The sequence below is a fragment of the Mustela lutreola genome, chromosome 12 (assembly GCF_030435805.1).
Source record: "Mustela lutreola isolate mMusLut2 chromosome 12, mMusLut2.pri, whole genome shotgun sequence".
Classification (NCBI taxonomy): domain Eukaryota; kingdom Metazoa; phylum Chordata; class Mammalia; order Carnivora; family Mustelidae; genus Mustela; species Mustela lutreola.
This window is the reverse complement of record NC_081301.1, coordinates 5,988,563-6,014,926: the sequence shown is the minus strand read 5'-3', so window position 1 is coordinate 6,014,926 and position 26,364 is coordinate 5,988,563. Positions and strand designations below refer to the sequence as shown.

Genomic DNA, 26,364 nt, shown 5'->3' with positions numbered 1-26,364 from the left:
AACAGGCAGCAACGAACGCTTAGGAGAGAACTCAGTGTGTCCGTGATGGTTTACAGGACTTTTAGGAACCGCTTACACAGTTTTCCTTTTCTCTGTATAGGCCGGTCCTTTTCTTTGAAAGCACGGCGCTACTATGTGGCAGGCACTGGGCTAAGCATTATCTCCGTGAACTCCCACCGCAAGCCTAGGAAGTAGATCGAGTTATCGTTCATTCTGCAAATGAGGAGACTTTGGTTCACAGAGGCCATAGGAGCCTAAGGTTAAACAGCTGGAAGGTGGGGTAGGGGTCCGTGGCAGGTGCGCCTCTGCTACAGGTTGGACAGGATACCTAGACAGGAGAAGCTCAGTAAATGTTTGCTGCAGCGGCGGGTATTACAGCTCATTGGCTGGGGGGAGGGGCTGACGGAGACTGTGTTGATTTCCTCTTCTGGAAGACCATGCAGATGCAGGGCAGCACTTTCTGGAATACCTTCCTTTTCTCTGGAACAGTCCCTCCTGAGATTGCTGTTCTGTCCCTTGGACTGAGACAAATGAACTCAGGACTTCTTGGAACAGCTTTTTGGCTTTGGTCAAAAGCCATATATTCAAATCTCCAAGTCTTGCCTTCTGCAGTCTGGTTCAGCCAACCCCAGATGCACCTGGGTATCGCGGAACACCCTGTCCCTGCTGGCTGAAGGGGAGGCTCCCCGGGAATTGCTGCAGGAACCCAAGGGGTCCGTGTCTGCAGATGTCACCCTTCCAGAGGTGACTCTGATTTTGCCCACCCAGCAACCTTCCCACTAGGAGGTACTGGACAGCACCAGGGAGAGGGCCAGAAGGCCAAGGACATTTCTGGACCCTTCTTCTCCTCTGCCATCCCAGGGAAGAGAGTCTGGTACAAATGAGCTGGGGGGCCAGAGTGCCCAGTGCCCCTCAGCCCTTGGGTTGTGGCTGGTCTCCCTGAGACCTGTTTAGCAAAAGCGGTGTTGGAAGAGTAGCAGCTGTGAATGGGTGGCCGGGCTAAGGGGCTGCAGACTTTCCAAGTCTCGCTGGGCCTTTTTTGGGGGTGGTCGGGGGGGGAGGTTAGATAAAACGGCTTCTCAGAGGGAGCTGCCGGGAAATGTGGGTTCTCTTCCATTCAGAGATGTGTCCTGCTGTAGTTTGGAGAGTTTGGTTGTTTAAGGAAATGTACGCATTTGGCTTGAATTTGGGTTGGTTTGCGAGCTCCTTCCTGGAGCCTGGCTTGTTTCGGGGTTCAGTGAACATTAATGTCTAAGTAGACTTGGGACAGAGCAAAGCAGTTGCAGTTTGCAGTGTGGCTTAGTTAAGTGTTCAGTAGAAAAGTTTGCTGGACTAATTTACTTACTCAGATATTCACTGAGCTTTTACTATATGGAGCAGGCACTGTTCTAGGTGCTTGAAGTATGCCAGGGAGCAAAAGAGATTAAAGATCCTTGATCTAGTGGACTTTCTTTCTTTCCTTTAAAAAAAAAAAATTATTATTTATTTATTTATTTGAGAGAGAGAGAGAATGAGAGAATGAGAGCATGAGTGGTGGGGTTGGGGAGAGCAGAGGGAGAGGGATAAGCAGACTCCCCGCTGCGCACAGGGCTCGATCCCTCCACCCTGAGGTCATAACCTGAGCTGAAATCCAGAGTCGAGCTCAACGAACTGAGCCAGCCAGGTGCCCCTTTTTCAGGTTCTAATAACATTAAGTATGTAAAGTATATTAGAAGGTGATGAGTGGTATGGAAATAGAGCGAGGCAAGAGAATCATGAATGGGAGGGGGGATTGAGTTGCAAATTTAAATTGGTGTATTCTCATTTGGGGTTAGATCGGTAACATTATAAAGCAGTGGACAGAGTTACAGGTCCTGACCCTCAGTTCAGGCCCGCATTCTGCCACCTAACCTGGTGACTCTGGGTAGGAGCCTTCCCTTCTTGGAGTCTCTTTCCCCACCGGGTCCCTATTCTGTCATTTACTGGCTATGTGACCTTTGGTGTGAACCTGTCTGACCCTTTCCTGCTTTGCGGTTTTAGGGGTCTTAGTCTGAGTTTCCGCTTATACTTATGCACTCCAGGGTTTGTGGCTTCTCCGTGACTGGGGCCAGTCACTGCTTGCAGCCTGCTAACCCCCAATGACTGCCAGCCTGGGGTGGTCCCAACCCATGCCCTCTCCAATTAACTGACTCTTCCAGAGCCTGCAACAAATTGCAGTGCCAGGCTTCAGGGGTGTTATCGTAGACTTCAGGAGTTTAAGCTGAGCAGAAAAATGCTCTGAAGTATGACTCAGAAGTGGCTCTTGTGAAGGCGGCCAGAGGGAGCTGCCCTCCGAATGTGGGTGTTTGGTTTGGAGGAGTAGAGGTGATCCCTACTCCAGGCTGGCTGGGGCTGCTGGGAAGACTGTGGCGCTGAGAGTTCAGAGCACTTTCTGGGTGGGCAGTCCCAAGTTCAGATTCTGGATCAGGGGCTCAGTAGGTGTGTGACCTCTAGCCAGTTACTCTACCTCTCTGAGTCTCAGCCTTTCCTCCTTTAGTGATGGAAGTGGAGATGGGTTTAGCTCCCAGTTGTTGCTGGCCCTCCAGGAGGGTGGTCAGGATTCAGTGAGGTCGCTTAGAACTGGAGATGTGGGAGAACGGAGGTGTGGGGCAAGCAAGACATGTCAAGGCAGGAGGAAGCTGAGGGTTCTGCTTGGGAGTCAGGAGGAGGTCGTTGGATTCTTGGGGAATTAAGACGGGGTTGACGGGCGGGATGAATTTGGGCTTTAGGGGAAATGTTGAGAGAGGAGGGCAGGAGAGAGCCTCTGAGAGCCGGAGGGTTATGGAGGGGTGTGGGCAGGTGTGGGGGGTGTGGGATGGATGGTCTAATAAGGACCATGGCAGGTCTCTGTGTTGGTGGGGGCTTGGCCGCATCCCGTCTCCCATCATAAGGAACTGGCCTCCTAGCTGGGAGGAGTAGGTGGCCAGAACTGCCAGGAAAATGATGAGTAATGGGCATCCTAGGCCTGGTCTGAGCAGCTGATGCCAGGCCCAGATGGGCTGCCTGCCTGGGGTTACTTTCCCCCTTCCTTGCTGCAGGTCCCAGTGCCTGCCCTCTTGCGGCTGAACCCTCTCGGAAGCCTCGCCCAGGGCCTGCAGTGGGTGGGATCTGGGCCAGACCCGCCAGGGCCTCCCTCCGCCAGCTTTCTCTGCCCCTGGAGAGGAGGCTGGCCTGGCCACTCGGGAGGGAGAGATGACTTGCTGACTCCCAGCAGCACAGCGGCTCCCAGAGGGCCTGTTCCTGGGAGCCAGCTCCCTCTGCAGCATAGGTTTCCTGCCCTTTCAGTCTTTATTAGGTGCCTGCTGTGTGCACTCCAACTATTTGCACAGAGGCAAGGGTGGGAAGCACTGTGAAGGCAGATGCAGCCTGGCTCCTTCCTCGCTGTGTCGCCTCCTCGCTGTACGGTCTCGGACAAATGGCTTCCTGTGTCTGGACCTCTGTTCTTTTGCCCTAAGATGAGAAACAGCTTTCCTGACATGAAGAGTGTAGGAGAAGCCCTGGGCATATCACCTGGTCAGAGTCAGCGCTGTCCTGGGCCCCGGAGCCCCGGCTGAGCAGCTGATGGAGGGCACCCTTGGGCGTATGACTCACATTCCTACCCGTCTCAGTCCCCTGATCTATAAAGCATGGCCAGTAACACAAATTATAGCCCAGAACGTTTTTGAGCATCCTTGCTTTGCCCGGAAATGCAGACTCTGAGCCACCCTGGAAGTCCACATGATCAGAATGCTAAATTCTCCTTATGCATTGTCTCCCTGCGCCCTCCTGTAATACTGCTTGCCTGCTTTGTCCCCATTTCATGGATGCGGAAACTGAGGGGCAACTGATTTATCTAAAGATACACAGCTTGAGAGGGACCAGCAAGGGGCCGAACACAGGGCTCACTGTCTCGTTTCCTTCCGGAATTAGGGTCAGGCCCAGAGCTAACGTAAGTGAAGCAGTTGACCACGGGTAAGAGCAGGAGAAGGCAGCTGCCGCTAGTAATTTCATCCCTGGTGGCTACATATAGCTACCCTGGGGTTGAAATGCAGGCCTTTGTGCCCCATGAGGCCAGGCCCCAAACCTGGCTTGTGTTCCATTACCCCAAGTCAGGCCAGTTGGGTACCAAGATAAAACGAAGTGAAAGCTTGTAGGCACCCAAGATAAGCAGAGTGCCAATCTCGTAGACCAGGCACTTCTGACATCTCAGGTCCTGCGTGCAGAAGAGTAAACACCCAAAGTTTACAGTGCTCCTGCTCAACTTTGCCCTTCCTACAAACTGATGTTTTTAAACATCAACTTTGGGGAAAAAAGTGTTAGTAAACCTCAAACTTACTATGTTGGGCATGCTTATATACTGCTGGTAGGCAGATACATTTATGTAGTGGATCTAGAGGGAAACCGGTCAATGTGTATCTAGAGCCTCAAGCACATCCATTTTTTTTTTTTTTAAGATTTTATTTATTTGCCAGAGATAGAGAGAGAGAGAGTACACACAAGCAGGCAGAGAGGCAGGCAGAGGCAATGAGAGAAGCAGGCTCCCCGCCGAGGAAGGAGCCCGATGTGGGACTCGATCCCAAGACCCTGGATCACGACCTGAGCCGAAGGCAGCGGCTTAAACCTGAGCCACCCAGGTGTCCCGTCGAGCACATACATTTTGACCTAGTAATTTTTCCTGGGTCAAAGATGTAGTCAAAGATTTATATTTCAGAATATTTCTCACTGCCTTATTGATAATGGCCACACACACACATAAACAGCCTAAGCTTCTGAGAGTAGGAAAGTGGCAAAGTAAGGTGTAGCTTAAATTGTATGTGGGAGATTAACCATTAGACATGAAGTTGTTGCAAAGAAGTTTAGTGACAGGAGAAATGTACATGATATAAACAGAAAAACCTTGTATGCAAACTCTGTTATATTCTAGTTTCATTTTGTAAATTAGACCTTCCTGCACGGGAGCAGGACTTACCAACACGGTAGTGATCTTCCCCCGCCCCCAAGATCATCGCAGGTGACCATTATGCCATTTTGTGTTTGTCCACGTTCTCCAGCTTCTACAGACGTGTGTATTAATTGTATTGAAGCCACACAAAAAGCCTTTTTCTATTTACAGGGTTGGTGGAAGGAGATGAAAATTTTAACCCAGCCCGGAATTTAGTGAGACAAAAGCAAAAGCCTTAAGAGCAGATCTTCAAGTGAGTGAGTCGCGTGCTGGAAGGTCAGCTGTCCAAGCTGCTCAGCCGCAGAGGCCCTTCCTCTCTCGGAGCTTCTGGGACCACTCACGTGCTACCCCCTCTCTAATAGGGACCTCAGGTATCCTATTCACACCCTGAGGGTCTGGGGACCCCCCCCCCCCGGGGTAGAGTCGTGCCCCCTCAGTGCCCTGCCAGGGATCTGGGGAAAAACAAGGGCCCAGGAGGGACACCTTAAGTACCAAAGAGGCCAGATGTTCGTTCTTTTTATTTTGGAAACTTTAAAGATAATACCCGTAACCTATCAGGACATGTATTAACAAAAGCAACACCAGTTCATTGTTGAAATGCAAGCAAGCGACAGAGGGAACACAAATCACTCGATCCCATCCGCCCTGGAATGATGATAACGGTTTTTGTTGTAGGCGCAAAGTGAGATTAGTTTACCAAAATGGAATTTTCCTGTGATAGTGTTTTATAGCTTTGAGTACTTTTTTTTTTTTTTAAGATTTTATTTATTTATTTGACAGAGATCACCAGTAGGCAGAGAAGCAGGCAGAGAGTGAGGAGGAAGCAGGCTCCCTGCTGAGCAGAGAGCCCGATTTGGGGCTCCAGCCCAGGGCCCCAAGATCATGACCTGAGCTGAAGGCAGAGGCTTTAACCCACTGAGCCACCCAGGCGCCCTACAGCTTTGTGTACTGGAAGTCACTGTCCAGTTGCCATTCTGGGTATTTGGGATAGAGCAGTGAACAAAACAGAACGGGGCTTACATTCTTGAGAGGGAACGGACGTTAGCCAAAAAAAACAGGTAAGTGACCCACGTGATTACAGACCAGGCCAAATATGGACCAGGATGGACAGGGGGCCTTCCCTCAGAGAGAGGATGGTGGAGCGGGGTGGGTCTGCATTCAGCAGGGTGACCGACAGGTGCCTTTCCCAGTCAGGGGACAGTGAAGTGGAGAGAGGACAGTCACAGTGGATGGCATGGCAGGGCCCAAGGGGGACCAGTATCTTTCTTCATTACGGATTTCAATTCGGATTTCAATTCTTCGGCATTCCCCACCCCTCCCTCCACTTTGTTTGTTTGTTTACTTAAGGTAGGATCCACACCCAGCATAGAGCCCAGCAAGGAACTTGAACCTCAAGATTAAGACCTGAGCTGAGATCAAGAGTCGGATGGCTAACCAACTGAGCCACCTAGGTGCCCCCTACCCCCATTTCTTTCTTTCTTTCTTTTTTTTTTATTAACATATAATGTATTATTAGCCCCAGGAGTACAGGTCTGTGAATCATCAGTCTTACACATTCACAGCACTCACCATAGCACATGCCCTCCCCAATGTCCATAACCCAGCCACCCTGTTCCCCCCCACTTAGTTTGTTGTTTCCTGGATTAAGAGTTTCTTATGGTTTGTCTCCCTCCTGATCCCATCTTGTTCCATTATTTTTTTATTTTAAAGATTTTATTTATTTATTTGACGGAGAGAGATCACAAGTAGACAGAGAGGCAGGCACAGAGAGAGAGCGAAGCAGGCTCCCAGCTGAGCAGAGAGCCCGATGCGGGACTCAATCCCAGGACCCTGAGATCATGACCCAAGCTGAAGGCAGCGGCTTAACCCACTGAGCCCCCCAGGCGCCCCGATCTTGTCCCATGTTTTCCCTCCCTACCCCCACTCCTCTCATTCCTCATACCAGAGAGATCATGTGATAATTATCTTCCTCTGATTGACTTATTTCTCTCAGCCCCCTACCCCCACTTTAAAATGTCTTTTTAACAGTGTCATCCTCTCTTTCTCTCTGCAACTTCTGAAATTTTTATTTATTTTTGAAAATCTTATTTTGAAATTTCATTAAAATACATATAAAATGAAGCTCCTTAATCATCTTCGGTGTGGGGCTCGGAGGCACTAAACACATTTACACTGTTGATCACCCCCCCCCCCCCCCCCCCCCCCGTCTCCAGAACTTTCCCTTCTTCCCAAACTGAAACTTTGTCCCCGTTAACAAACGACTCCTCCCTCTCCTCCTACTCTCTGGACTTGATTACATTAGGTAGCTCAGAGAAGTGGAAACATACAGTATTTATCTTCTTTGTGTCTGGCTTATTTTTACCCAGTGTAATGTCCTCCAGGTTCATCTTTGTTGTAGCATGAGTCAGAATTTTCTTCCTTTTTTAAGGCTGAATAACATTCTGTTGTATGGATAGAGCACATTTTGTCTATTCATGTCTTTTGATGGATCTTTGGGGTGCTTCCTCCTTTGGTTCTTATGAATAGTGCTGCTGTGAACACGGGTGTAGGAATATCTATTCAAGTCCCTGCTTTCAATGCTTTGGGGTGTATTGTTTATTGTTGGGGACACCTGGGTGGCTCAGTGGAGTGTCCAGCTCTTGGTCTCAGCTCAGGTTTTGATCTCAGGGTTGTGTGTTCAAGCCCCACATGGTGTAGAGATTACTTTAAAATAAAATAAAATCTTTTAGGGGCACCTGGCTGGCTCTTTTGGTAGAATATGTGGGTCTTAATCTCAGGGTCATGAGTTCAAGCCTCACGTTGGGCATGGAGTCTACTTAAAAATAAGATAGAATCTTTAAAATAATAAAGGGCTTTTAGTTAACTCTGTTGAGCTATAATTTACACACAGTAAAATGCATGCGCTTTAAGGAAGTAGTTCCTGAAATTTGACAGGTACAGAGCCGTGGCTAAATCCCATCTCAGTCAAGATCTAGAACATTACAACACCACGGACCCTTCCTTCTGGGCGTCTTAACAGTGTAGCCTCCGCCTCCTCCCCAGGCAACCACTGACCCAATTTCTAACACCTTCGGTTAGTTTTGTCTGTTTCAAAGAGAATCCTAGAATGTGGACTCTTCCGTATCTGACTTCTTTGCTCAACTTAATGTGTCTGGAATTGACCCACGTTGCTGTGCATATCCAGGGTTCTTTCTGATTTCGAGTAGTGTCCCGTTAGACGAATATAATGTCCGTTAGCTTCAGTCTCCTGCAATTGAACACTGGGAGGTCTTTGCAGTTTGGGCCTGTGCCGTCTAAAGCTGCTACGAATGTTTGCCTACAAGTCTTGGTGTGGAGGTGTGTTTTCACGTCTCCCAGGCAAATAGCCAACGGTGGAATCGCAGGGTCATGGGATAAGTGTAAGCTTGACTTTGTAGGAAGCTGCCTGGCTCTTTTCCAGCTTTTGATACTATTTTACAGTCCTATCAATACAGGCAGATTCCTTCACATCCTCAGCAACACCTGGTGTTAAAGATTCTATTATTTCTGGATGTCCTCGGTGCTGTGAGGTGTTCTCTGCAGAGGACACTGAGCATGCTTTTGTGTGTCTGTTGGCCCTTCTTACCTGGTATAGTACCTGCTCCGTCCTTCTCCTGTTTCACAAAACTGTGCAGTTTACTCTTCTCTGGGTTATAAGAGTTCTTCATATATCGTGGATATTTGTTAGATACATGTACAGTGAACATTTTCTCCCAGACTGTAGCTTGCTTTTTCATTCCCCTAACAGCATCTTTTGAAGAGAAAAGTATTTAATTTTGAAAAAAGTTCAGTTTTTTTTTTTTTAAGATTTTATTTATTTATTTGACAGAGAGAGATCACAGTAGGCAGAGAGGCAGGCAGAGAGGGGAAGGGAAGGAAGCAGGCCCCTGCTGAGCAGAGAGCCCGATGCGGGACTCGATCCCAGGACCCTGAGATCATGACCTGAGCCGAAGGCAGCGGCTGAACCCACTGAGCCACCCAGGCACCTGAAAAAAGTTCAGTTTTTTCCATGCTTCCTCGTATAACGAACACCTTCCATGTCCTAAGACCTTTGCAGATGCCAAAGTGGCAGAGCTTCTCTCCTAGGATTTCCCCTAGAAGTTCTAGAGTTTTAATGTTTGCTGCTGTTAAATCTGAGGTCAGGAGAACTGGCTGCCGGGGCCGTGTCGGGGTTGCTAGGGGAGGGGAGAGGGATGTGGCGTAGCGTGTGTCCACCCCTGCTGGGGGAGGCATGCCTGCAGCAGCACGTGGTGGCTCCACAGACGGACCTCGAAGGTTCTGCGGGCTTTGCAAAGCTCCCAAACCACGTGTACAGAAAATCGGTGGGCAGGGGGCTTGAACTCACATGATGGCAGTAGGTGAATCTGGATTTGGAACATGGATGTTAATCAAGTCCTGTGCCTCACAGATTTGTCGTCTCCAGAACATCGAGGTGCTTCCCCCACAATAGATGAGACTGTGTATCCAGAACAGTTCGGAGTTTTAATCAAAGGAGGTGGTGTTGGGGCACCTGGATGGCTCAGTCTTAGTTAAGCATCTGATTTTGACTCAGATCATGATCCTGGGGTCATGGGATTGACCCCCATAGCAGGTTTCCCCCTCAGTGGGGACTGTGCTTGTCCGTCTCCCTCTCATCCTCCCCCCACTCATTCTCTCTCACTCACTCACTCACTGAAATAAGTAAAATCTTTAAAAAAAAATAAAAAGAAACATAAATTTCCGGAAACAGAAGTGGAGGAAGAGAGAAAGCTTGTTAAAAACACGAAGGACTGTTTACCTCTTGCTGTGGCAGGCAGTAGTCGCAGAACGAATTGAAGGGCAGAAGAGTCGGAGGCAGGCAGGATGCTGTCGGGGTTGAGAACGGTGGACCTTGGGGTTTTACCATCCCAAGAAGTGTGTTGCTAAGAACACATGTGCAGGTCTTGGATGACGTCCCTGATCACCTAGGTGCTGAGATGTGTGGCAGCAGGAGCCAGGGTGGCTGCCCAGAGCCCTCCGGTGCACATGGAAGGAGGGAGCTCGTGGCTCAGCTGGAGGAGCTGTAGATGCAGCAGCTCGTTGGTGTGAAGGCCAGAGGAAAAGGTGGAAAACCGAAGGGCTCTGAAGCTGAGCTCTGGCGGCGCCACAAGCAAATGAAGAACTAGAGGAAAAAGAATTGGGGGAAGATGTCAGCAGTTTGAAAAAGAAAAAGCAAGTGGAGCATCTCAAGGATGTATTTTAGAGTAACTTGACTCTGCCAGAAACTTGGAGTAGAATTAGAAGAAAGGGAGGATCTTTTAAACCCTCTGTTGACCACCAATTACATAAAGTCTGTGATCCATTTCTAAATAAGTTTTGTGTAAGGTGTGAGGTAGGGGTTAAAGGTTATTTTTTTCCCCCATATACAGAGCCTCTGTTGAAAGGACTGCCTTTTGCCCATTGAATTATATCAGTACCTTTGAAAAAAATTTTTATTTATTCGAGGGAAAGGGAGAGAAGAAGTGGCGGGGACAGAGAATGAGTGGGGGGACAGAGAGAGGAAGAAGCAGATGCCTTTGCTGAGCATGGGGTCCAGTGCGGGGCTCAGTCCCAGGACCCTGAGATCATGGGCCCAAGCTGAGGGCAGATGCTTAACTGACTGAGCCACCCAGGCACCCCTATCAGTACCTTTTTTGAAATCATTCAACCACATATGTGTGGGTCTAACTCCAGACTCTTGCTTCTGTTCCCTGGAGCCATGTGTCTGTGTTCGAGCCAATGCTACCCTGACTTGATTACTAAACCTTTATAAAGAGTCTTCAGTCAGATGATATAAGTCTACAGATTTTGTGCTTTTGCCAAATTGTTTGGGCTCCTTTAGGTTTTTTTTTTTTTCTGTATACATTTTAGAATTAGCTTGACAATTTCTGCAAGAAAGCTTGCTCAGATTTTCACTGAGATTGCATCGAATCTGTAGACCAATTTGGGGCAGAATGGATATTTTTTTTTTTTAAAGATTATTTATTTGACAGAGAGATCACAGGTAGGCAGAGAGGCAGGCAGACAGAGAGGGGGAAGCAGGCTCCCCGCCGAGCAGGGAGGCCAATGCAGGGCTCGATCCCAGGACCCTGAGACCATGACCTGAGCAGAAGGCAGAGGCTTAACCCACTGAGCCACCCAGGTGCCCCCCAGAATGGATATCTTAATATTGAGTACGCCAATCCATGAACATGGTTTATCTCTCCTATATATTTAGATCTAATCTAATTTCATGAATAGGAAGATTCAATATATACATTTTTAGTGGTTGCAGTGTACAACAGAGTCTGGTTGTGTCATTATTTGTCCAATGGCTATTACTGTTTCCTTAGGTTCCTCCCATTATAAACAGCACATACCTTTGTCATTCTGTCTTTGCACATACTCTGATTACTTACCTAGAAAAAATCTGGAGTCCCCTTAACCCTCTGGATTCTTCTTTGCTATCTGCCTCATTTAAACTGGTGATTTGTGTGCAGTGAGGTGGGGAATGTCAGTGGTCTGGGCCTATTTTGGGGAGGCCCCAGCAGCGCACTGATTTAGAAGAGGAGGTAGCAAAACTCTGGCAGCAGGCCTGGGTTATTTTGCCAAGCCCTGGAGCTAAGAATTTTTTTTTGAAAAAGAGTTTTAGTACATTGTAAGAAAAAAATACAAAGAATATGTGATCAAGATAAACATGACCCACAAAGCCTAAATCATTTACTGCCTAATACTTTATAGACAAGGTTCGTCAAGCCTCGATTCAGAGCTTGGCTCTGTACTAGTCTGATCAAGGACCCACCCAAGGACTGACTGACTAGCTGAGGGTTGACCTTGGCTTAGTCCTGGAGATACTGAACTCCAGCTCTGTGTCTTCTATAAAACAGGGTCAGTGAGGGTACATGGAGGGTTGTTAGCCACAGGGCTCTTTTTTTTTTTTTCCCCTTTCCCCTATCTCAAGTTGGAGGAACTTAAGTAGTCTGATTGCATGTGTGCCTCCGGATGGGCCCATCGCTGTCATCCTTGTCCTGGGCACCACCCCTGGTATTGGGCATCAGGCTCATAAGCCGACTCTGCCATCCAGCTGGAGAGATGAGCCCCATACCAAAGTCACTTCCTCCCCGCTCTCTCCAGTGTCCTCACCGTATTGTAGCTTGTCAGCCTGGTGCACTTGACCTTGGTGGAAATGAAAAAAACTAACAAACAAACAACAAAAAACCTAAAAATCTGTCTTTGAGTGAAGAGGCTTGGAATTTAGAACCTTGAGCTTGTCATTGTCATGTGACCATTTTAAATGTTAGCTTCTAACTGCCTCTCCCTCTTCAAACTGCCCGCATCTGGGAGACTGTGGCCCAGCAGGGCAAGGGGGGGCAGTGGCGACACTTGGATGGACTTAGTTGTGCCTCTCGCCTGGGGTTGCTCAAGACTTGGGGTTTGGGGGTTCTGAGCAATACAGGATCCTCGAGAGGCACCAAGGATGACCTGAGGGTCCCAGGGGCATTCGTGGAAGGGGCTGGACCTTCTGTCCAGAGGGTTAACAGGCAGTGGCAGCCAGAGGGAGCATTAGTTGGGGAGGCCTGTGGCCCTCTCTTACAGACCCTTGAAGGTCTCTGCTCTCGGGGATCATAGAGATGATGCCCAGCAGTGGCTAGTGAAGGGTCCAACACCCCCAAAGAGGGGCAGGTCCTATTTGCCAGCTCTGCACAAGCCTTCTCGAGCTACCCTGGGACTGGTGTGTTATTACTGTCCCTGTGAATGGACTGAGGAGCCTGTCCAGCCCGTGGATGCCTCAAATGTTCAAAAATTCACTTGCCCTCCTCCGGAGGAATTCGGGCCTATTTTCAGCCTCTGGTCAGTGCAAAGAGGGATTTTGAAATAACAGAGCTGCATGAAGTCCACTGGTTTGTTCCCCACTCCAGGTTCCCTGCTGGAGGCCCACGCTCACCCCAGCAGGCGCGGCCCACCACTGCCAGCTGTCCACGGAGAATGCGGATGTCAGCTGCTTCCTGGGGGTGGCGCTCTACACAGAGGTAGGCCTGCAGCCTCCCTGTCTGGGGAGGGGCGGGGGGCCTGAAACCCGGACCCAGGAGGGAAGTCTTTTAGGTGAAATAAGGGGATTGTGGTTATATCTTTTTTTTCTTTTTTTAAGTCCTTATCTTCTAGAAGAACATGCTGAGATGAAATGATAGGGTATGTGGGCTCTGCTGCCAAAAGGAAGAGGGAGGTTGGGTGAAGCTAGGAGACGGTCCGTGGGAGTGAGCCACGCAGTTCCATCTGCTTCTGCGTGTGTTTGCACTTTCCCAAGGTGGAAAGAGAGCGACCACAGGCGGGGCCTCGCGGGTCCAACCAGCTTGGGCATTAGCCCTGGCCTCGCACTCCTTTCTGTGAGACCCAAGAGAAGGAGGAACCTCTATTTCCTAATCTATAAAATGGGGCTTCATCACAGCTGCCTGGGAGATGGCTGGGGCAGTTTGCAGTCAAGTAATGCCGGGAGACCACTTCGGGTGTTACCTGGAACCTTAGCAGCCGCCGGGAACAGCAGCTGTGGCTGGGGCCTTCTGGGAGAGCGGGGGTCCGCCTCCCTCGGCAGGACACGCAGCCTCTGCTGTTGATCCAGCCACCTGGGCTCCACGTCATCTCTGGTTGGTTTGGACGTTTTTGGCAACAGTTTGGAGCTAGAATCAATAGTCGGATTCCTGGGTGCGATTTCTGCCAAAATTTTGGGTGGCTGAGGCAAATTCAGGTATTTCTTTTTTGACATTTTCTTTGGAAATAATTGTAACTCACAGGACGTTGCCACAAATGTCACGCAGCTTCCCCCAGTGGTACCACATCTTTGGTGTATCTGCAGGACGGTGTCCCAGCCGGTAGAGCTGACGGCGGCACACCCCACAGAGCTTACTCACAATTACCAGTTTTACTCATGCCCATTTGTGAGTCCTTGAGCAACCCACTGGGATCAATATTACCATCACGCCCAGTTCTCAGAGAAGGCCAGTGAGGCTCAGAGCAGTTAAGTAGCTTCCCCGAGTCACCACCTGATTTGTGGCAGAGCCAGGGCCCGAGACCAAAGTTGTGCACTGAGCCAGTAGCCCATGCTTCCCTCCCGCAGCGGCTGCTGTTAACCCAGTCTCCCTGCATTTTCTCATAGGTGAGCCCAGGCCAGAATGGGGGACTCCAGGGACCTTTGCCCTCACCTTGACTCCATAGGGGAGGTGACCAAGGAGGACTTGGTGTTCAAATCTAAGGTAAAGCATTAGACCTTCCAAGGCTGGTAGCCACTCCCGGGGGCCCTGCGTTCCTGAGATGCAGATGTTTCCAAAGGCAGTGGAAGAACTGGCTTCCCGACAGTCTCTGCTTAGGCTTTTGTGTAAATGGAGGGCCTGGCGTCTGTTCGGGAGGCCTTTGGGGGGGGGGGTGCATCCTAATGGCCATTAATTAGTACTTAGCTCACTCCATCTGGGAGCCGCTAATGCTCTGCGCATTAGAGGCTGGCGCAGGTGCCCAGAGCCTTCTCAGGGCAGGGCGTGGATCATGCTTTGAGAGCCCACGGAGATTTTGACACATGTGACCCGAGGAGGGCCCTGGGGGGGCCCACAGTGAGAGATGGTGGGCCTCTCTGAGTGGGGAGGATGTGTCTTTGTCTGGAAAAATGTTTTGAATCTGTGTAATACTTTCCTGTGGTTCAAAATCAAACAACATGAAAATACCAACCTCAAGAAGTCCCCCCGCCCTCTGTGCTCACCCTCCCCTTCCCCCCTTTAGGGCACCACTTACAGGAGTTTTTTCTGGACCTTTTCAGAGTTTCTTTATGCAAATATGCTTATTTTTCATTTTCCTCTGCGTTCCCTAAAAGGTAGCATTACTGCAGACGCTGTTGTAACTTGCTCTGTTCACCAGACAGCCTGTCCCAGAGCTCTTTCAGCCCTGGTACCTAGACAGTTTTCTCGCTCTTGGCCCTGGCCTTGCCTGGTGTCTCGTTGTATGGGCTGCAGGACTCAGCGTCTGTGGGTGGCGGCGCGGCTCTTTGATGTGGCCAATGTGATGCTGGGACGAGGGGCCCCGGGGGAGTGCTGCTGGGCCAGAGCGTGCGGAGGGCGCACTCCTGGGAGTGGGTCTGGGGTCAGATTCCCAGACTCGCGTCCGGCTCTTCTTTCCGGGCACCTGATGCTGGTCCCTCAGCCTCCCCGTTAGCAGCAGTCCCGGCTGGCCTTTGGCCTGAGCTTAGCCTGGGCCCGTGGGAGGGATCCGGCGCTCTCAGTACCTGCGGCTTCTTCTGAAGTAGTTTCGCTTCTCTGTGGTCTGGAGGAGGGCCGAGCGAGGCTGCGGTGCATCTGCACTGACCCCGGGCTCTGCGCGGAGGAATAAGCGAGGCCGACCGACGGGAGTTTCCTCCAGAGGAGGCAGGAAGAGGGGCATCTCGCTCAAACTGGCGAGCGAGGAGGGCAGATCTGGGCTGGGGCACAGCAGCCTTTTGGAGGTGCATCTGTCTCGGGCCGTGTTTCGGGGAGCATGTCGTCCACCCTGCCCTGAGCATCCCGGGCCCTACAAACTGAAACGATTGTTTTAGAGCACCAGAAGGGGGAGGGCTATGAACAGGTCAGGCAGGTTGTAGGAGATGCGGATGGCCAAGAAACTCCTCAGAGAAGATGCTTAACCTCACGAGCAGTCGGGGCGATTGCTGAGGGGGCGGGATGAGAGTGTTTTTGTCCTCCAGGGAAGCCGCAGGCGGGTGGGCTCAGAGCTGATGGTGATGGAGAGAAGGAGACCACACGCGCGGTAGGGCTGGGTCGGCGTTCCTGTCCCTTCGGGGAACTTGTCCAGCAGCGACGTAAGTACCGTCGCAGAGAAACGAGCACAGCAGTGTCCACAGAGCAGCACGTGCCAGAGGAGGGAGCTGGCGGCGCTCCGCGTAGTCATCAGGAGGGGAACGGGGTCAGTTGCGCTGCACCCGCGGCGTGGGCCCGTGTGATCATTGCGGGGGACGCAGTGTGATGTCCGTGTCCAGTGTCGGGACGATGACCATAAAAAGGTGGCAGAAGCGTGTGTCGGAGAAACATGTACAGTATGATCTGATCTTTCCTAAAGCCACACCAAGAGTGTGCATATGCTTTTGTATCAGTAGAAAATGTGGAGGGACCTGTGTCCGATTATTCTGGCACATAGATTTACTATACGGTAATCCTCTACTTCAGACTGTGTGTACATGTATGCATTGTCTGCACTGTTAAAACAAGCGTCCTGGGCACCCAGCCGGCTCATTCGGGAGAGCACGTGACTCGGGACGGCAGAGCTGTGTGTTCGAGCCCCACGTGGACTTAGAGCCTACTTAAAAGCCTGGGGACACTTTTGTCATCCCAATGACTGAAAGCAAGAGGAAGCCCCAGATGAAGGAAGTGAATTGTGAAATCAGGAAAACACAAAAGAGATGGCAAATTCAGGAAGGTTCAGAGCTGCCGACGGCTCCCCGGGCTGGCCGCAGCACCCCCAGCGGGAGTCCCAGTCGGGCTGCGGACCCCAGTTCCAGCCTGCTTAACCTCAGCCTGACGCGGAGCTCCGAGTTTAGACATGGCCACAAACTGGGCTTCGTGCCAATGAGATGTTCCTGAGGGAGCGTGGTGGGGGGAGGCCTGCTTTCCAGCCCCGGCTCCCCGGCTTCCCCGTCCCAAGCCTGCTCCGTAGCATGGCGGGACCTCTGAGCCTCAGTTGATCATCTGTCCGAGGGAGGTCTGCACGGACTGGTGGGGTGATGTGAACCGTGTGTGACGAACTGAGCCCAGTCCTCCTCAGTACATAGACCTTTCGCTCTGACTGAGCCCCTTGTTGTAACTGCTGTCAGACCTGGCCCTCAGAGTCCACTTCAGAAGACGGAGGTCCCTTGGGCATTGTGGAGCCTTAGCTGGGAACTGCTGTTCTAGACATGTGCACACAGGCTTATGTAGGGCACATTTTAAGTTGTAACAAAGAGACCCTGAAATACAGTATCTTAAATGAGAGAGACATTTCTTTTTCTCTCACCGAATCGTTCCGAGCTAGGTAGGGTGGTAGGGCGGCCCTACCACAGGACTTTCATCTCTGAGTCCAAGGTGCTTGCCTGCGCTCCTGCCCTCGCATCCACATTCCAGCCGGGGGAAGGAGGAGAAGGAACTAGGGGTGTGCACAGCCCAAAAGCGGCATGTATCACTTTCACTGTCATCTCATGACAAGAACTGAGCCCTGTGACCCCAGTGGGGGCTGAGAAACAGTCTGCAGTCGGCTGGCCATGTGCTCAGCCCAAATCCGTGCGTTTTGTTACTGAAACAAGAAGGGGAGATACTGATGGACAGGCTCTGTCACCCGGAAGACCAGAAACCTCGGTGTTTTCTGGGGACCTCAGACGTAGCCACGTTGCAGTTTGTGCTAGGCGCTGGGGAAGTCACAGGGGTAGACTGGGCAAACCATGCCTCTTTCACGGAGCCCAGGGTCTGGGTGGGGGAGAAAGGCTTACACAGTCTTCAAAGGAAGAGAGGAGGGTGTGAGTTAAGAGCACATTAATGGGTCCACTGATTTAAGTTTCAAGTGATTTTACAGAATATGTGTTTGCAGCACATAATGAAACAAAATTCAAAAGTGAAGTGTAAAGTGCCCTGCGAGGGGGGACATGCAGATTGGCAGGCTGGTGAAAGCCTTTCCAAGGTATAAAAAGTCTTTCAGTGGAGAGCTTTGGGGTCCGGCCGTCGGCGCCTCTGGCTGGAGTGGCCCCCTGGGCTGCTCACGCTCGGCTCTTCCCCTCGCACAGGGAGTCTGTCAGTCGTGTGGTGTTGCTGGACCGAACCTGTGGGCCTGTCTCCAGGTAAGCCATCCTTGTCACCGTTGGGGGCGGGGAGCTTGGTCTAGACCCTAGGCTGGGAGCATCTGTCTCTGGTGGGCGCTGCTGGAAACGTCAGGTGGGGACACGGGGCCTGGTTGTCTCAGGCCCCGGGCCCAAATCAAGAAGGCACTAGAGTGAGGGGATGGGTCTGGGCGCCACGCAGCCAGGCCTCAGTTGGCTCCCATCTCACTGTGACCCTGTCTGGGCTTCGTGCAGGAGGCCAGTAGCCCAGGGCACCCTGCTCCCCCTTACTCAGAGGCCAGGGCAGCTGGCACGGTAGCTGTCCCGTTCAGCTGGAACCACAGGGTGTATAAAGCTGTTGTCCTGCGGGGTGACAGGACCTCAGTCGCTTGTGGGTCCTGGTGGTGGAAAGGGCCAGCCCCATCCTTGCTCCTTCCCTCCCTCTCTCCGCAGGTCTCCTGCCCTTACGTTGGCTGCGGAGAATCCTTTGCCGACCACAGTACCATTCATGCTCAGGTGAGCGCTGTGGCCGGGAGCATGGGCCCCGCGGGCAGACGGCCCCGCATCCGAGCCCCTGCTTCTGCGGCCTCTCAGCTCCGTCTGCCCCCTCTGGGCCTCGACGGCCGTGTCTGTAAGATGGGTCTAAGGGCAGCAGGAAGCGCGAGCTGATCTGCCGGTGCGAGCCTCCAGCCCTTGCGGGTATCTGGTCAGCGGCAGCCCTAGGTGTCCCCGGCTGCGGGGCGAGCAGATTCTGAGCTTCCAGGCCTCTGTCCTGACCGAGGTCGCCCCGAGCTGCCGCGGGGCCCCTGTTGGGCCAGTGTATCCTCAACCTCATTTTGGATCTTGCCCTCTAGGCAAAAAACCATAACCTGACGGTGAACCTGACCACATTCCGGGTGTGGTGTTACGCCTGCGAGAAGGAGGTGTTCCTAGAGCAGAGGCCGGCAGCGCAGCCGGCAGGCCCCTCACCCAGGTTCTCGGAGCAGGTAAGGGGGTGCCACGGAGTCAGTGCCGGAGGTAGTGACATACGCCTGTGACCCAGGCGTCGGTGGAGCTGGGATGGTGGTTCCTAGATGGCACCTGTCCCCGGGCAGTGTTCTCAAGTGCCTGCAAATGCTTGCTGAGCCCTGAGCCAAGGCTCACGTGGAGGGTTGAGGACACAGACACCCTCATGGGAAGGGCTTCCCTTTGGGAGTCCACAGGCCGTGGGGAGGCTGTGTGCAAGGACTTGTGGGAGCCTGGCTTGGGGCCTGTGGGGGGCCCCTGCTGCCCCAGCTCTAAGCTGTATCCCCAGTAGTCACTGCAGTGCCGTGCTCTCTGGGAAAGGCCTTGAAACCCGTCTAACGAGGTGCTGACCAGTCCCTGTGCCCCACTGAAAGGCAGTGGGCCCCGTATGGAGGGCAGCCTCGGGCTGGGGTCAGTGCGCTGCTTGGGGCCGGCCAGCTACCAGCTGCAGTGAGAGCCCGGGGGACCCCGCGTGTCCGTGTGTGCCTGCCTCCCCCACACTGACACAGCCACTGTCACGTAGGCGCTCCCTGCTTGTTTGTGAAAGATGTTTGCAAACGTGGAAGATGTTTATGATTTTTACCCCAAAAGACTATCATACAGCATATGGACAGTAGCTTGTTTTGGGGGCCTGTGCATAGCAACAGTTAAAAATCTGCAAGCTATGCGTGGACATCTCGAATTATCTCAGGAAAGTTACATTGTCATTATTCTTCGTTTCTATTTTTTTTTTCCAGATCTGTTACAAATAAGATAATTTTTTCATTATTGTAACTAAAATACAAGTTCCCGGGCTGGGGCCACCAGTGCCGGCTCTGGGGTGCCCTCTGCTCAGCCGGGCTGACTCGGTGCGGACTCGCGGCTGGGGGCTGGGCTTCCTTTCCCCCCCGGGGGAGGGGGCCACATGGGGCTCTGACCCCACCCCTCCCGCCTCACCTCCCCGTGCTCCTCACGCGGAGTCTCCCTTGCAGGACTCCCCCCTGCCCTCCCACCTTCTGAAAGCCGTCCCTATTGCTGTGGCCGACGAAGGAGACTCCGAGTCCGAGGATGATGACCTGAAGCCTCGAGGTAGCCCGACCCCAGGACGGGGGGCGCCGTGGTATGGGGCATGGGGGGGTCTTGGCTATGGGCCGGGAGGGCCTCCCGACCGACGACCGACGGCCTGATGGCTGACGGCCAATGGCTCCCCTTGGAGTGCCGGCTGTCCGGCTGAGTCCCAGTGGCCTGCCAGCCCTCACCCCGCTCCTCAGTCCCGTGACCCCACGCGGGCCGGCCCTGCCGCCCCTTGCCTCCTCACCTGTGCGGGGCGGACGCTGGGCCAAGTTGGGTGGAGGGAGGAAGGGTCCGTCTGTCTGAAACTCTCAGGGACCCACAGCTCTCCTGAGCAGAAACACATGAACGTACTTGGCAGATTTCTGGGGCGGGACACCAGCCCCCCCTGTCCCGCCCCGGTTGGATGATGCTGCAGCTCTGCTGGGAGGGGCAGGGCCCTCACTTTCCCTCCCCCGTGTGACTGGTTCCTAGGCCTCACGGGCATGAAGAACCTCGGGAACTCTTGCTACATGAGCGCCGCCTTGCAGGCCTTGTCCAACTGGTAGGTGGTGCCCTCGCCCAGGGGCTGGGGGGCCTGGAGCCGTCGCCGGGTGCCCTGAAGGTGGCCGCAGCCCCTGGGCTCTGTCGTGCATGTTACCCCCAGATGCGTGTATACGGATCCACATCAAAAACCGTAAAAACATACATGGCCTTTGGCCCAGCTGTCCCTCCTGTCAGAATTAGTCCTAGGAAGGTCGGCTGAGGTGTGGAGCATGTTGCCTGGGGCGGGGGTGTGTGTGTCCCTATCCTGTGTTCACAGGAAGGTTTGATGGTCCACATGTGTTTGTAAAGATTTTATCTATCTATCTATCTATTTATTTATTTATGTGAGAGGTGAGCAGTGGGGAATGGCACAGGGAGAGGGAGAAACAGCCTCCCGGCTGAGCAGGGAGCCTGATGTGGGGCTCTATCCCAAGACCCGGGGGTCATGACCTGAACCTTAATGCAGATGCTTAGCCTACTGAGCCCCCCAGGCACCCCAGTGGTCCCCATTTACAGGCTAGATTTACAATGAGTACAGGACAGTATTTACTGAACATAAGGGGTCAGAATGTGGCCATGGGGAGAAAGGAGGTTATGAAGCTTTGTGTGGTGCAATCCCATTTGGGGGAGATAGCCTGAATTTTTTTTTAAAGATTTTATTTATTTGTTTGACAGATACACAGCGAGAAAAGGAACACAAGCAGGGGGAGTGGGAGAGGGAGAAGCAGGCTTCCTACTGAGCAGGGAGCCCGATGCGGGGCTCGATCCCTGGACCCCGGGATCATGACCTGAGCTGAAGGCAGGTGCCCCTGGATTCCTCATTTCTGTCTAGGATAGGCTGTTAACTGTGAAGCCAGGGCATTTCCTGGTACATAGGTGTCCTGCTTGGGAGGGACTTGGTGCCTGCCTATGTGAGGGAGGGGGGGGATGTGTGCGTAGGAACGTCCAGAAGGATGCATGCCTAGAATCTTCCCGAGTAGTTGTCCTCACAAGATAGGATTAAAGTCACTTACTGAGGGTGCCTGGGTGGCTCAGTAGATTAAGCCTCTGCCTTCAGCTCAGGTCATGATCTCAGGGTTCTGGGATTGAGTCCCGCATCGGACTCTCTGCTCGCAGGGAGCCTGCTTCCTCCTCTCTCTCTCTCTGCTCGCCTCTCTCCCTACTTGTGATCTCTCTCTGTCAAATAAATAAGTAAAATCTTAAAAAAAAAAAAAAATAGGGGCACCTGGGTGGCTCAGTGGGTTAAGCCGCTGCCTTCGGCTCGGGTCATGATCTCAGGGTCCTGGGATCGAGTCCCACATCGGGCTCTCCGCTCAGCGGGGAGCCTGCTTCCCTCTCTCTCTCTCTGCCTACTTGTCATCTTTCTCTGTCAAATAAATAAAATCTTAAAATAAATAAATAAATAAATAATAAAGTCACTTACTATTTGCCCATCTCTAGACATTCTAGTGTTTTTACAATGAATATGTATTGCTTCAAGTAATGAGATAAGTTGAGGAAAAGGGAAGATGCCTTCAGGTTGGGGAAGGTTTCCACGGAGTGGGCTGGGGTCAGGGACAGGCGCTCTCTCTCTGTCAGGCAGCAGCTGGCCCCTGACCACACGGCCCCCGAAGCCGGCAGCGCTGCAGCCCTGGGAGAGGGATGGGGGCTGTTTCGGGAGAGGGATGGGGGCTGTTTCGGCATCTCAGGGCGGCCGTAACAGAGCATGGCAGGCAGGGTGCTCGAAACAGAAATTTATTCTCTCTCAGTTCTGGAGGCTACAAGTCTGAGGTCAAGGTGCGGGTGGGGGCAGGGGGAGGGGCGGCCCCTCTCCTTGACTGCTAGATGGCTGCCTTCTCCCTGTGTCTTCATGTCATCCTCCCTCTGGGCGTGTTTGTGTCCACATCTCCTCCTGGCAGAAGGACGCAGTCATATAGGACCAGAGCCCACCCAGAGGGCCTCCTTTGAACCTAATTATGAGTCCAAATACAGTCACCTTTTGAGGTCTCCAACATGGGAATTTGGGGAGACCCAATTCACCCTGTGATGGGTCATCTGCAGGCCTTTCTGGCTCAAGGGCAGCAGCATGCCCCCGCCGCCCCCACCGTAGGCTCTTGCTTCTCTCACCAGCTCTTTCTAACCAATGCCACGTACCCTGCCCCTAGCCCTCCACTGACCCAGTTCTTCTTGGAGTGCGGAGGCCTGGTGCGCACAGACAAGAAGCCAGCGCTGTGCAAAAGTTACCAGAAGCTGGTCTCTGAGGTCTGGCACAGGAGACGGTGAGTGACTGAGCCCCTGACCTTGGGCAGGCGCCCGGGGCCCGGGATTTCTCTCTCTGCCCCTCAACCATGCACTCCCTGTGCCTTCAGCCCCTCACTGTGTGCTTGTCACCTGGGTGACCCGCGCGGCAACCTCGTTTTACAAATTGGGGAAACTGAGGCTTGGAGAGAGTTTATGTGTCTTGCTCAAGGAGCTTGAATTTGAAAGTGGCATTGCCCTGAGCTTGTAGCCACTTCCCTGACCTGTGTGCCGAGGCCCAGACACGTGCCATGACTAGTCCCAGTCCTACCTGCCACCATGCGTGCGGGAGAGACTCTCACAGGCGGTGGCTGGTGACGACCCCGGAGGGGCTTAGCTCAGTGTGAAATGAATTTGCAGACCAGAAGTTTGGGTTAGACCTGTTTCCTCAGGAAAATTGGGAATAACTTAAAATGAGTTCATAGAAATATGCCGAGTGTAAAAGCAGATTATAAAACAGTGTGATGTAGTATAACTCCCGTTCTGTCAGAATTCTGCTAGGTTTATTTTCTGTGTGTGTGTTTTCCTGGAAAAGTCTGGAAATGTTGATGGCAGTCATCTCTGGGTGGTGCTATTAGCGGTGATGTTTCTCTGCTGGGCTCTTCTGAAATTTTAGACTTTTCAGTAATGAACACGTAATGCTTTTGAAATTAGGAAAAAACCGCAAGAAGTATTTCAGAAAGGAAAGAGTTTTCAAGTAGGCTTGTCCCAGATGGGTGGGAAATGAGCCCAAACCAATCATGAGTCTTTGCCTGGTAGCTGGTACCTTGTGACTCCGGGGATGTGCGAACCGGCAGGGGCTCCAGGGACCGCTCACTGGGTCTGATCCATCGCCCCAGGCCACCTGCCTTAGCAACCCTGATGGGATTAGGACGCTCAGAGTGGGCCACCTGCACTAACGGGTCTGGTCTTCCTACAGCCCAAGCTACGTGGTTCCCACCGGCCTGTCTCACGGGATCAAGTTAGTCAACCCGATGTTCCGAGGCTATGCACAGCAGGTAAGCCATCGGAGCCATCGGAGCTGCGCGGGGGACACCTGGGGCTATTAGCAGGCCTGGCTCCGAAGCCGAGATCGGCATGGGAAATAGCAGTGCAGCTCGGGGTGGTGGGGCGGGTCCCCTCACTGCCTGAGCCCTTCGTGTCTGTGAGGACACAGTAGCCTCCTGCTTAAGAAGTCATTTGCCTGGCCACAAGGCTGGAGATTTGACCTCGGGCAGTCTGACTGTAGAGTCAGGCAGAATTTCACTTTTATTAAAGGAAACATTTGATTACAAGTTTTTGTAAGTCTAGGGAACCCTTTGGAAATCAGTGATACTTTCTGCCGTCTAAACTCATGGGGCCCAAACGAAGTGGAGTGCAAGCCCATGTATGCCCCAGTCCCAGGCCGAGTGGCTCGTTCATGGGGTCCAGTCCCCTGCCTCAGACTGCCACACAACCTGGGGTTTCACTGCTGGGCTTGTGGGAGGAGCTGGACCTGTTGGGACCGTTCCTGTGTCCCCAACATGGGGGCCAGGGGCAGAGCCGCGGTCAGGTGAGGGATGCCTCCCGCCTCTCCGTCGGCCCCCAGCACCCTCCCTGCCATCCCTTCCTGGGCCGAGGTCGCTGGGTGTTCTGGGCTCACACCGTCGATTAGATAACGCCCACGTGAGGAGTCCAGTGCTGCCCGAACGCCGCTCTTCCCGGGCAGTGATAATGTCCTCCATGATCACGGTTCACCATCCACTGTTCATTAAGCTGTCCCTCCGCGCCCCACAAGGACAGCTCTGTTTATCCTCACAGAGCCCTCTGAGGTGGGCTCTGTCGTCACCCCCATGTTAGAGGTACGGGGCTAAGGCTCAGAGAGGTTCTATAGCTCGCTCGGGTCACACAGCACAGAGCGGCAGGGCAGGACTCAGGCAGAGCTGAACCATGGCCCAGGCTCTCTGTGAGGGCCCTGTGGAGCAGGGCTGCTGCCGCACACCCACCTGGACTCCAGAAGCATCCTTGTCTCTGGTTCTTAGATGTAACACAGGGAACATTCCTGAGTCTGAAACATGGGCGCGGCTATGGGCCTCTGTTCATGACCACGGACTGACCACAGATTTTAGCAACAAACACATACCTGTGTTAAAAGGAAGAACCAGAGAGAAAAGTAGATGGTGTACTGGGGCCTGTTTCTTAAAAGAAACTTTTAGGCCTCTGACACAGGGCCCACGAATCCTCTCTGCTCCCTCATGCAGGATAAGCTAGTGGTTAATTACTCTGATCTTCACGTTCAGCACTTTGCTGAGGAAATCCACCCAGAGCCTCCCTTCCGTCTCCCAGGACCGAGAGGAAGAGGCCCTTGTCTCCATGCCCGTGACGGAGAGCTGGAGGGGCTTGGCACCGTGTCGGCCAGTGGGGGTCGGGGGCACTGCTGCCGATGCCGGGCACCATGAGGGGCATGTCGTTGAACCCCGTGGCCCAGCATGGCACCTGGCCCCCCCGGCTGTTGGAGACCAGCCGCCACCACGGTGTTCGGGCCTTCTGCAGCACCTGGGGATCCGGCGCTCGGCTGGGCCCCGTGGTCAGCTGTTGGGAGCCGCGCTGCCCGGGCTCTCTGATCAGTTGGGTGACCTGGTCAGAGGCCAGAATCAAAGCTGTGACTCGACGCCCAGCCAGCCTGAAGGGGCGGCTTAGACACGTCGTGCCCACATCTCTGGGAGGGGCCATCTGGCCTCCGGAGCCTGTGCCCTACCACAAGCCGCAGTGGCAAGGGAAGGGGGAGGCCTGAGGGGCCTGGTGGGCGGACGGGGAGGGCGGGGAGGCCCAGAGGACAGCTGGAGGGTGCAGGCGGCTGGCGTCACCCCCACAAAACTCAGCTGAGCCCTCACGTGCACCTGCGTCTTAGGGGGCCCCTTCCTGCTTCCACAGGCTCCCTGCCCATCCCTGGAGTCCCCTCCTATGGGAAGCGAGGTGACTTTCGAGGCTGAACGCGACCCCTCCGCTCTCCCGCACTGAGCTGGCGGCAGGGTGCTTAGGAGCAGGAGCTGGGGCATCACACAGACCTGCTGGGGGGCGGGGGGCGCGGCTCTGCCACCTCGCGGCCGTATGGTGGGAGGGGAGGCTCCGGCTGCTGTGTCCACCTTAGGACGGGGATGGATGGAACTGCCACAGAGGCTGTTAGGGCCGCTCCGTAGGTCTCTAGCGGGTGTTGTGAGGGCCCAGAGATGGATCCACTGCTGTCCCTGCCCCCAGAAGCAGCGGGGCGCTGGCAGCAGAGTCCTCCGCCCTGGAAAGCCCTGTTGATGCAGCCGCTGCTTCCAGGACACCCAGGAGTTCCTGCGCTGCTTGATGGACCAGCTCCACGAGGAGCTCAAGGAACCGGAGGTGGTGGCTGCGACGGTGCTGGCCGAGGCACAGGACTCAGACTCGAGCGATACGGATGAGAAGCGGGAGGGTGACCGGAGCCCGTCAGAGGACGAGTTCCTGTCCTGCGACTCGAGCAGTGACCGGGGTGAGGGCGACGGGCAGGTTCGCGGCGGGGCCAGCTCGCAGGCTGAGGCGGAGCTGCTGATCCCCGACGAGGCGGGCCGCGCCATCTCCGAGAAGGAGCGCATGAAGGACCGCAAGTTCTCCTGGGGCCAGCAGCGCGCCAGCTCCGAGCAGGTGGACGAGGACGCCGATGTGGACACGGCCATGGCCGCCCTTGACGACCAGCCCTCGGAGGCCCAGCCACCGTTGCCGGGCTCCTCCAGCCCCTTCCGGACCCCAGGTGCCAGACAGCCACTTGGTCCAGCACCTC

General features: G+C 53.5%; 1 protein-coding gene across 6 annotated transcripts in view; it reads left to right on the top strand.

Moving 5' to 3' along the window:
- USP20 (ubiquitin specific peptidase 20) overlaps positions 1-26,364 on the top strand; it is a 42,696-nt gene that overhangs the window by 739 nt on the left and 15,593 nt on the right. For all 6 annotated transcript variants that reach the window (XR_009346319.1, XM_059141815.1, XM_059141812.1 and 3 more), the window contains exons 2-11: positions 12,853-12,963; positions 14,085-14,181; positions 17,712-17,765; positions 18,198-18,260; positions 18,599-18,730; positions 19,721-19,817; positions 20,274-20,343; positions 22,469-22,582; positions 23,521-23,599; positions 25,887-26,334. Coding sequence is in view for 5 of the 6 variants with exons in the window: in XM_059141815.1 (XP_058997798.1) it covers positions 14,101-14,181; positions 17,712-17,765; positions 18,198-18,260; positions 18,599-18,730; positions 19,721-19,817; positions 20,274-20,343; positions 22,469-22,582; positions 23,521-23,599; positions 25,887-26,334 (1,138 nt within the window). In the remaining variant the exon portion in view is untranslated. The remainder of the gene's footprint in view (positions 1-12,852; positions 12,964-14,084; positions 14,182-17,711; positions 17,766-18,197; positions 18,261-18,598; positions 18,731-19,720; positions 19,818-20,273; positions 20,344-22,468; positions 22,583-23,520; positions 23,600-25,886; positions 26,335-26,364) is intronic.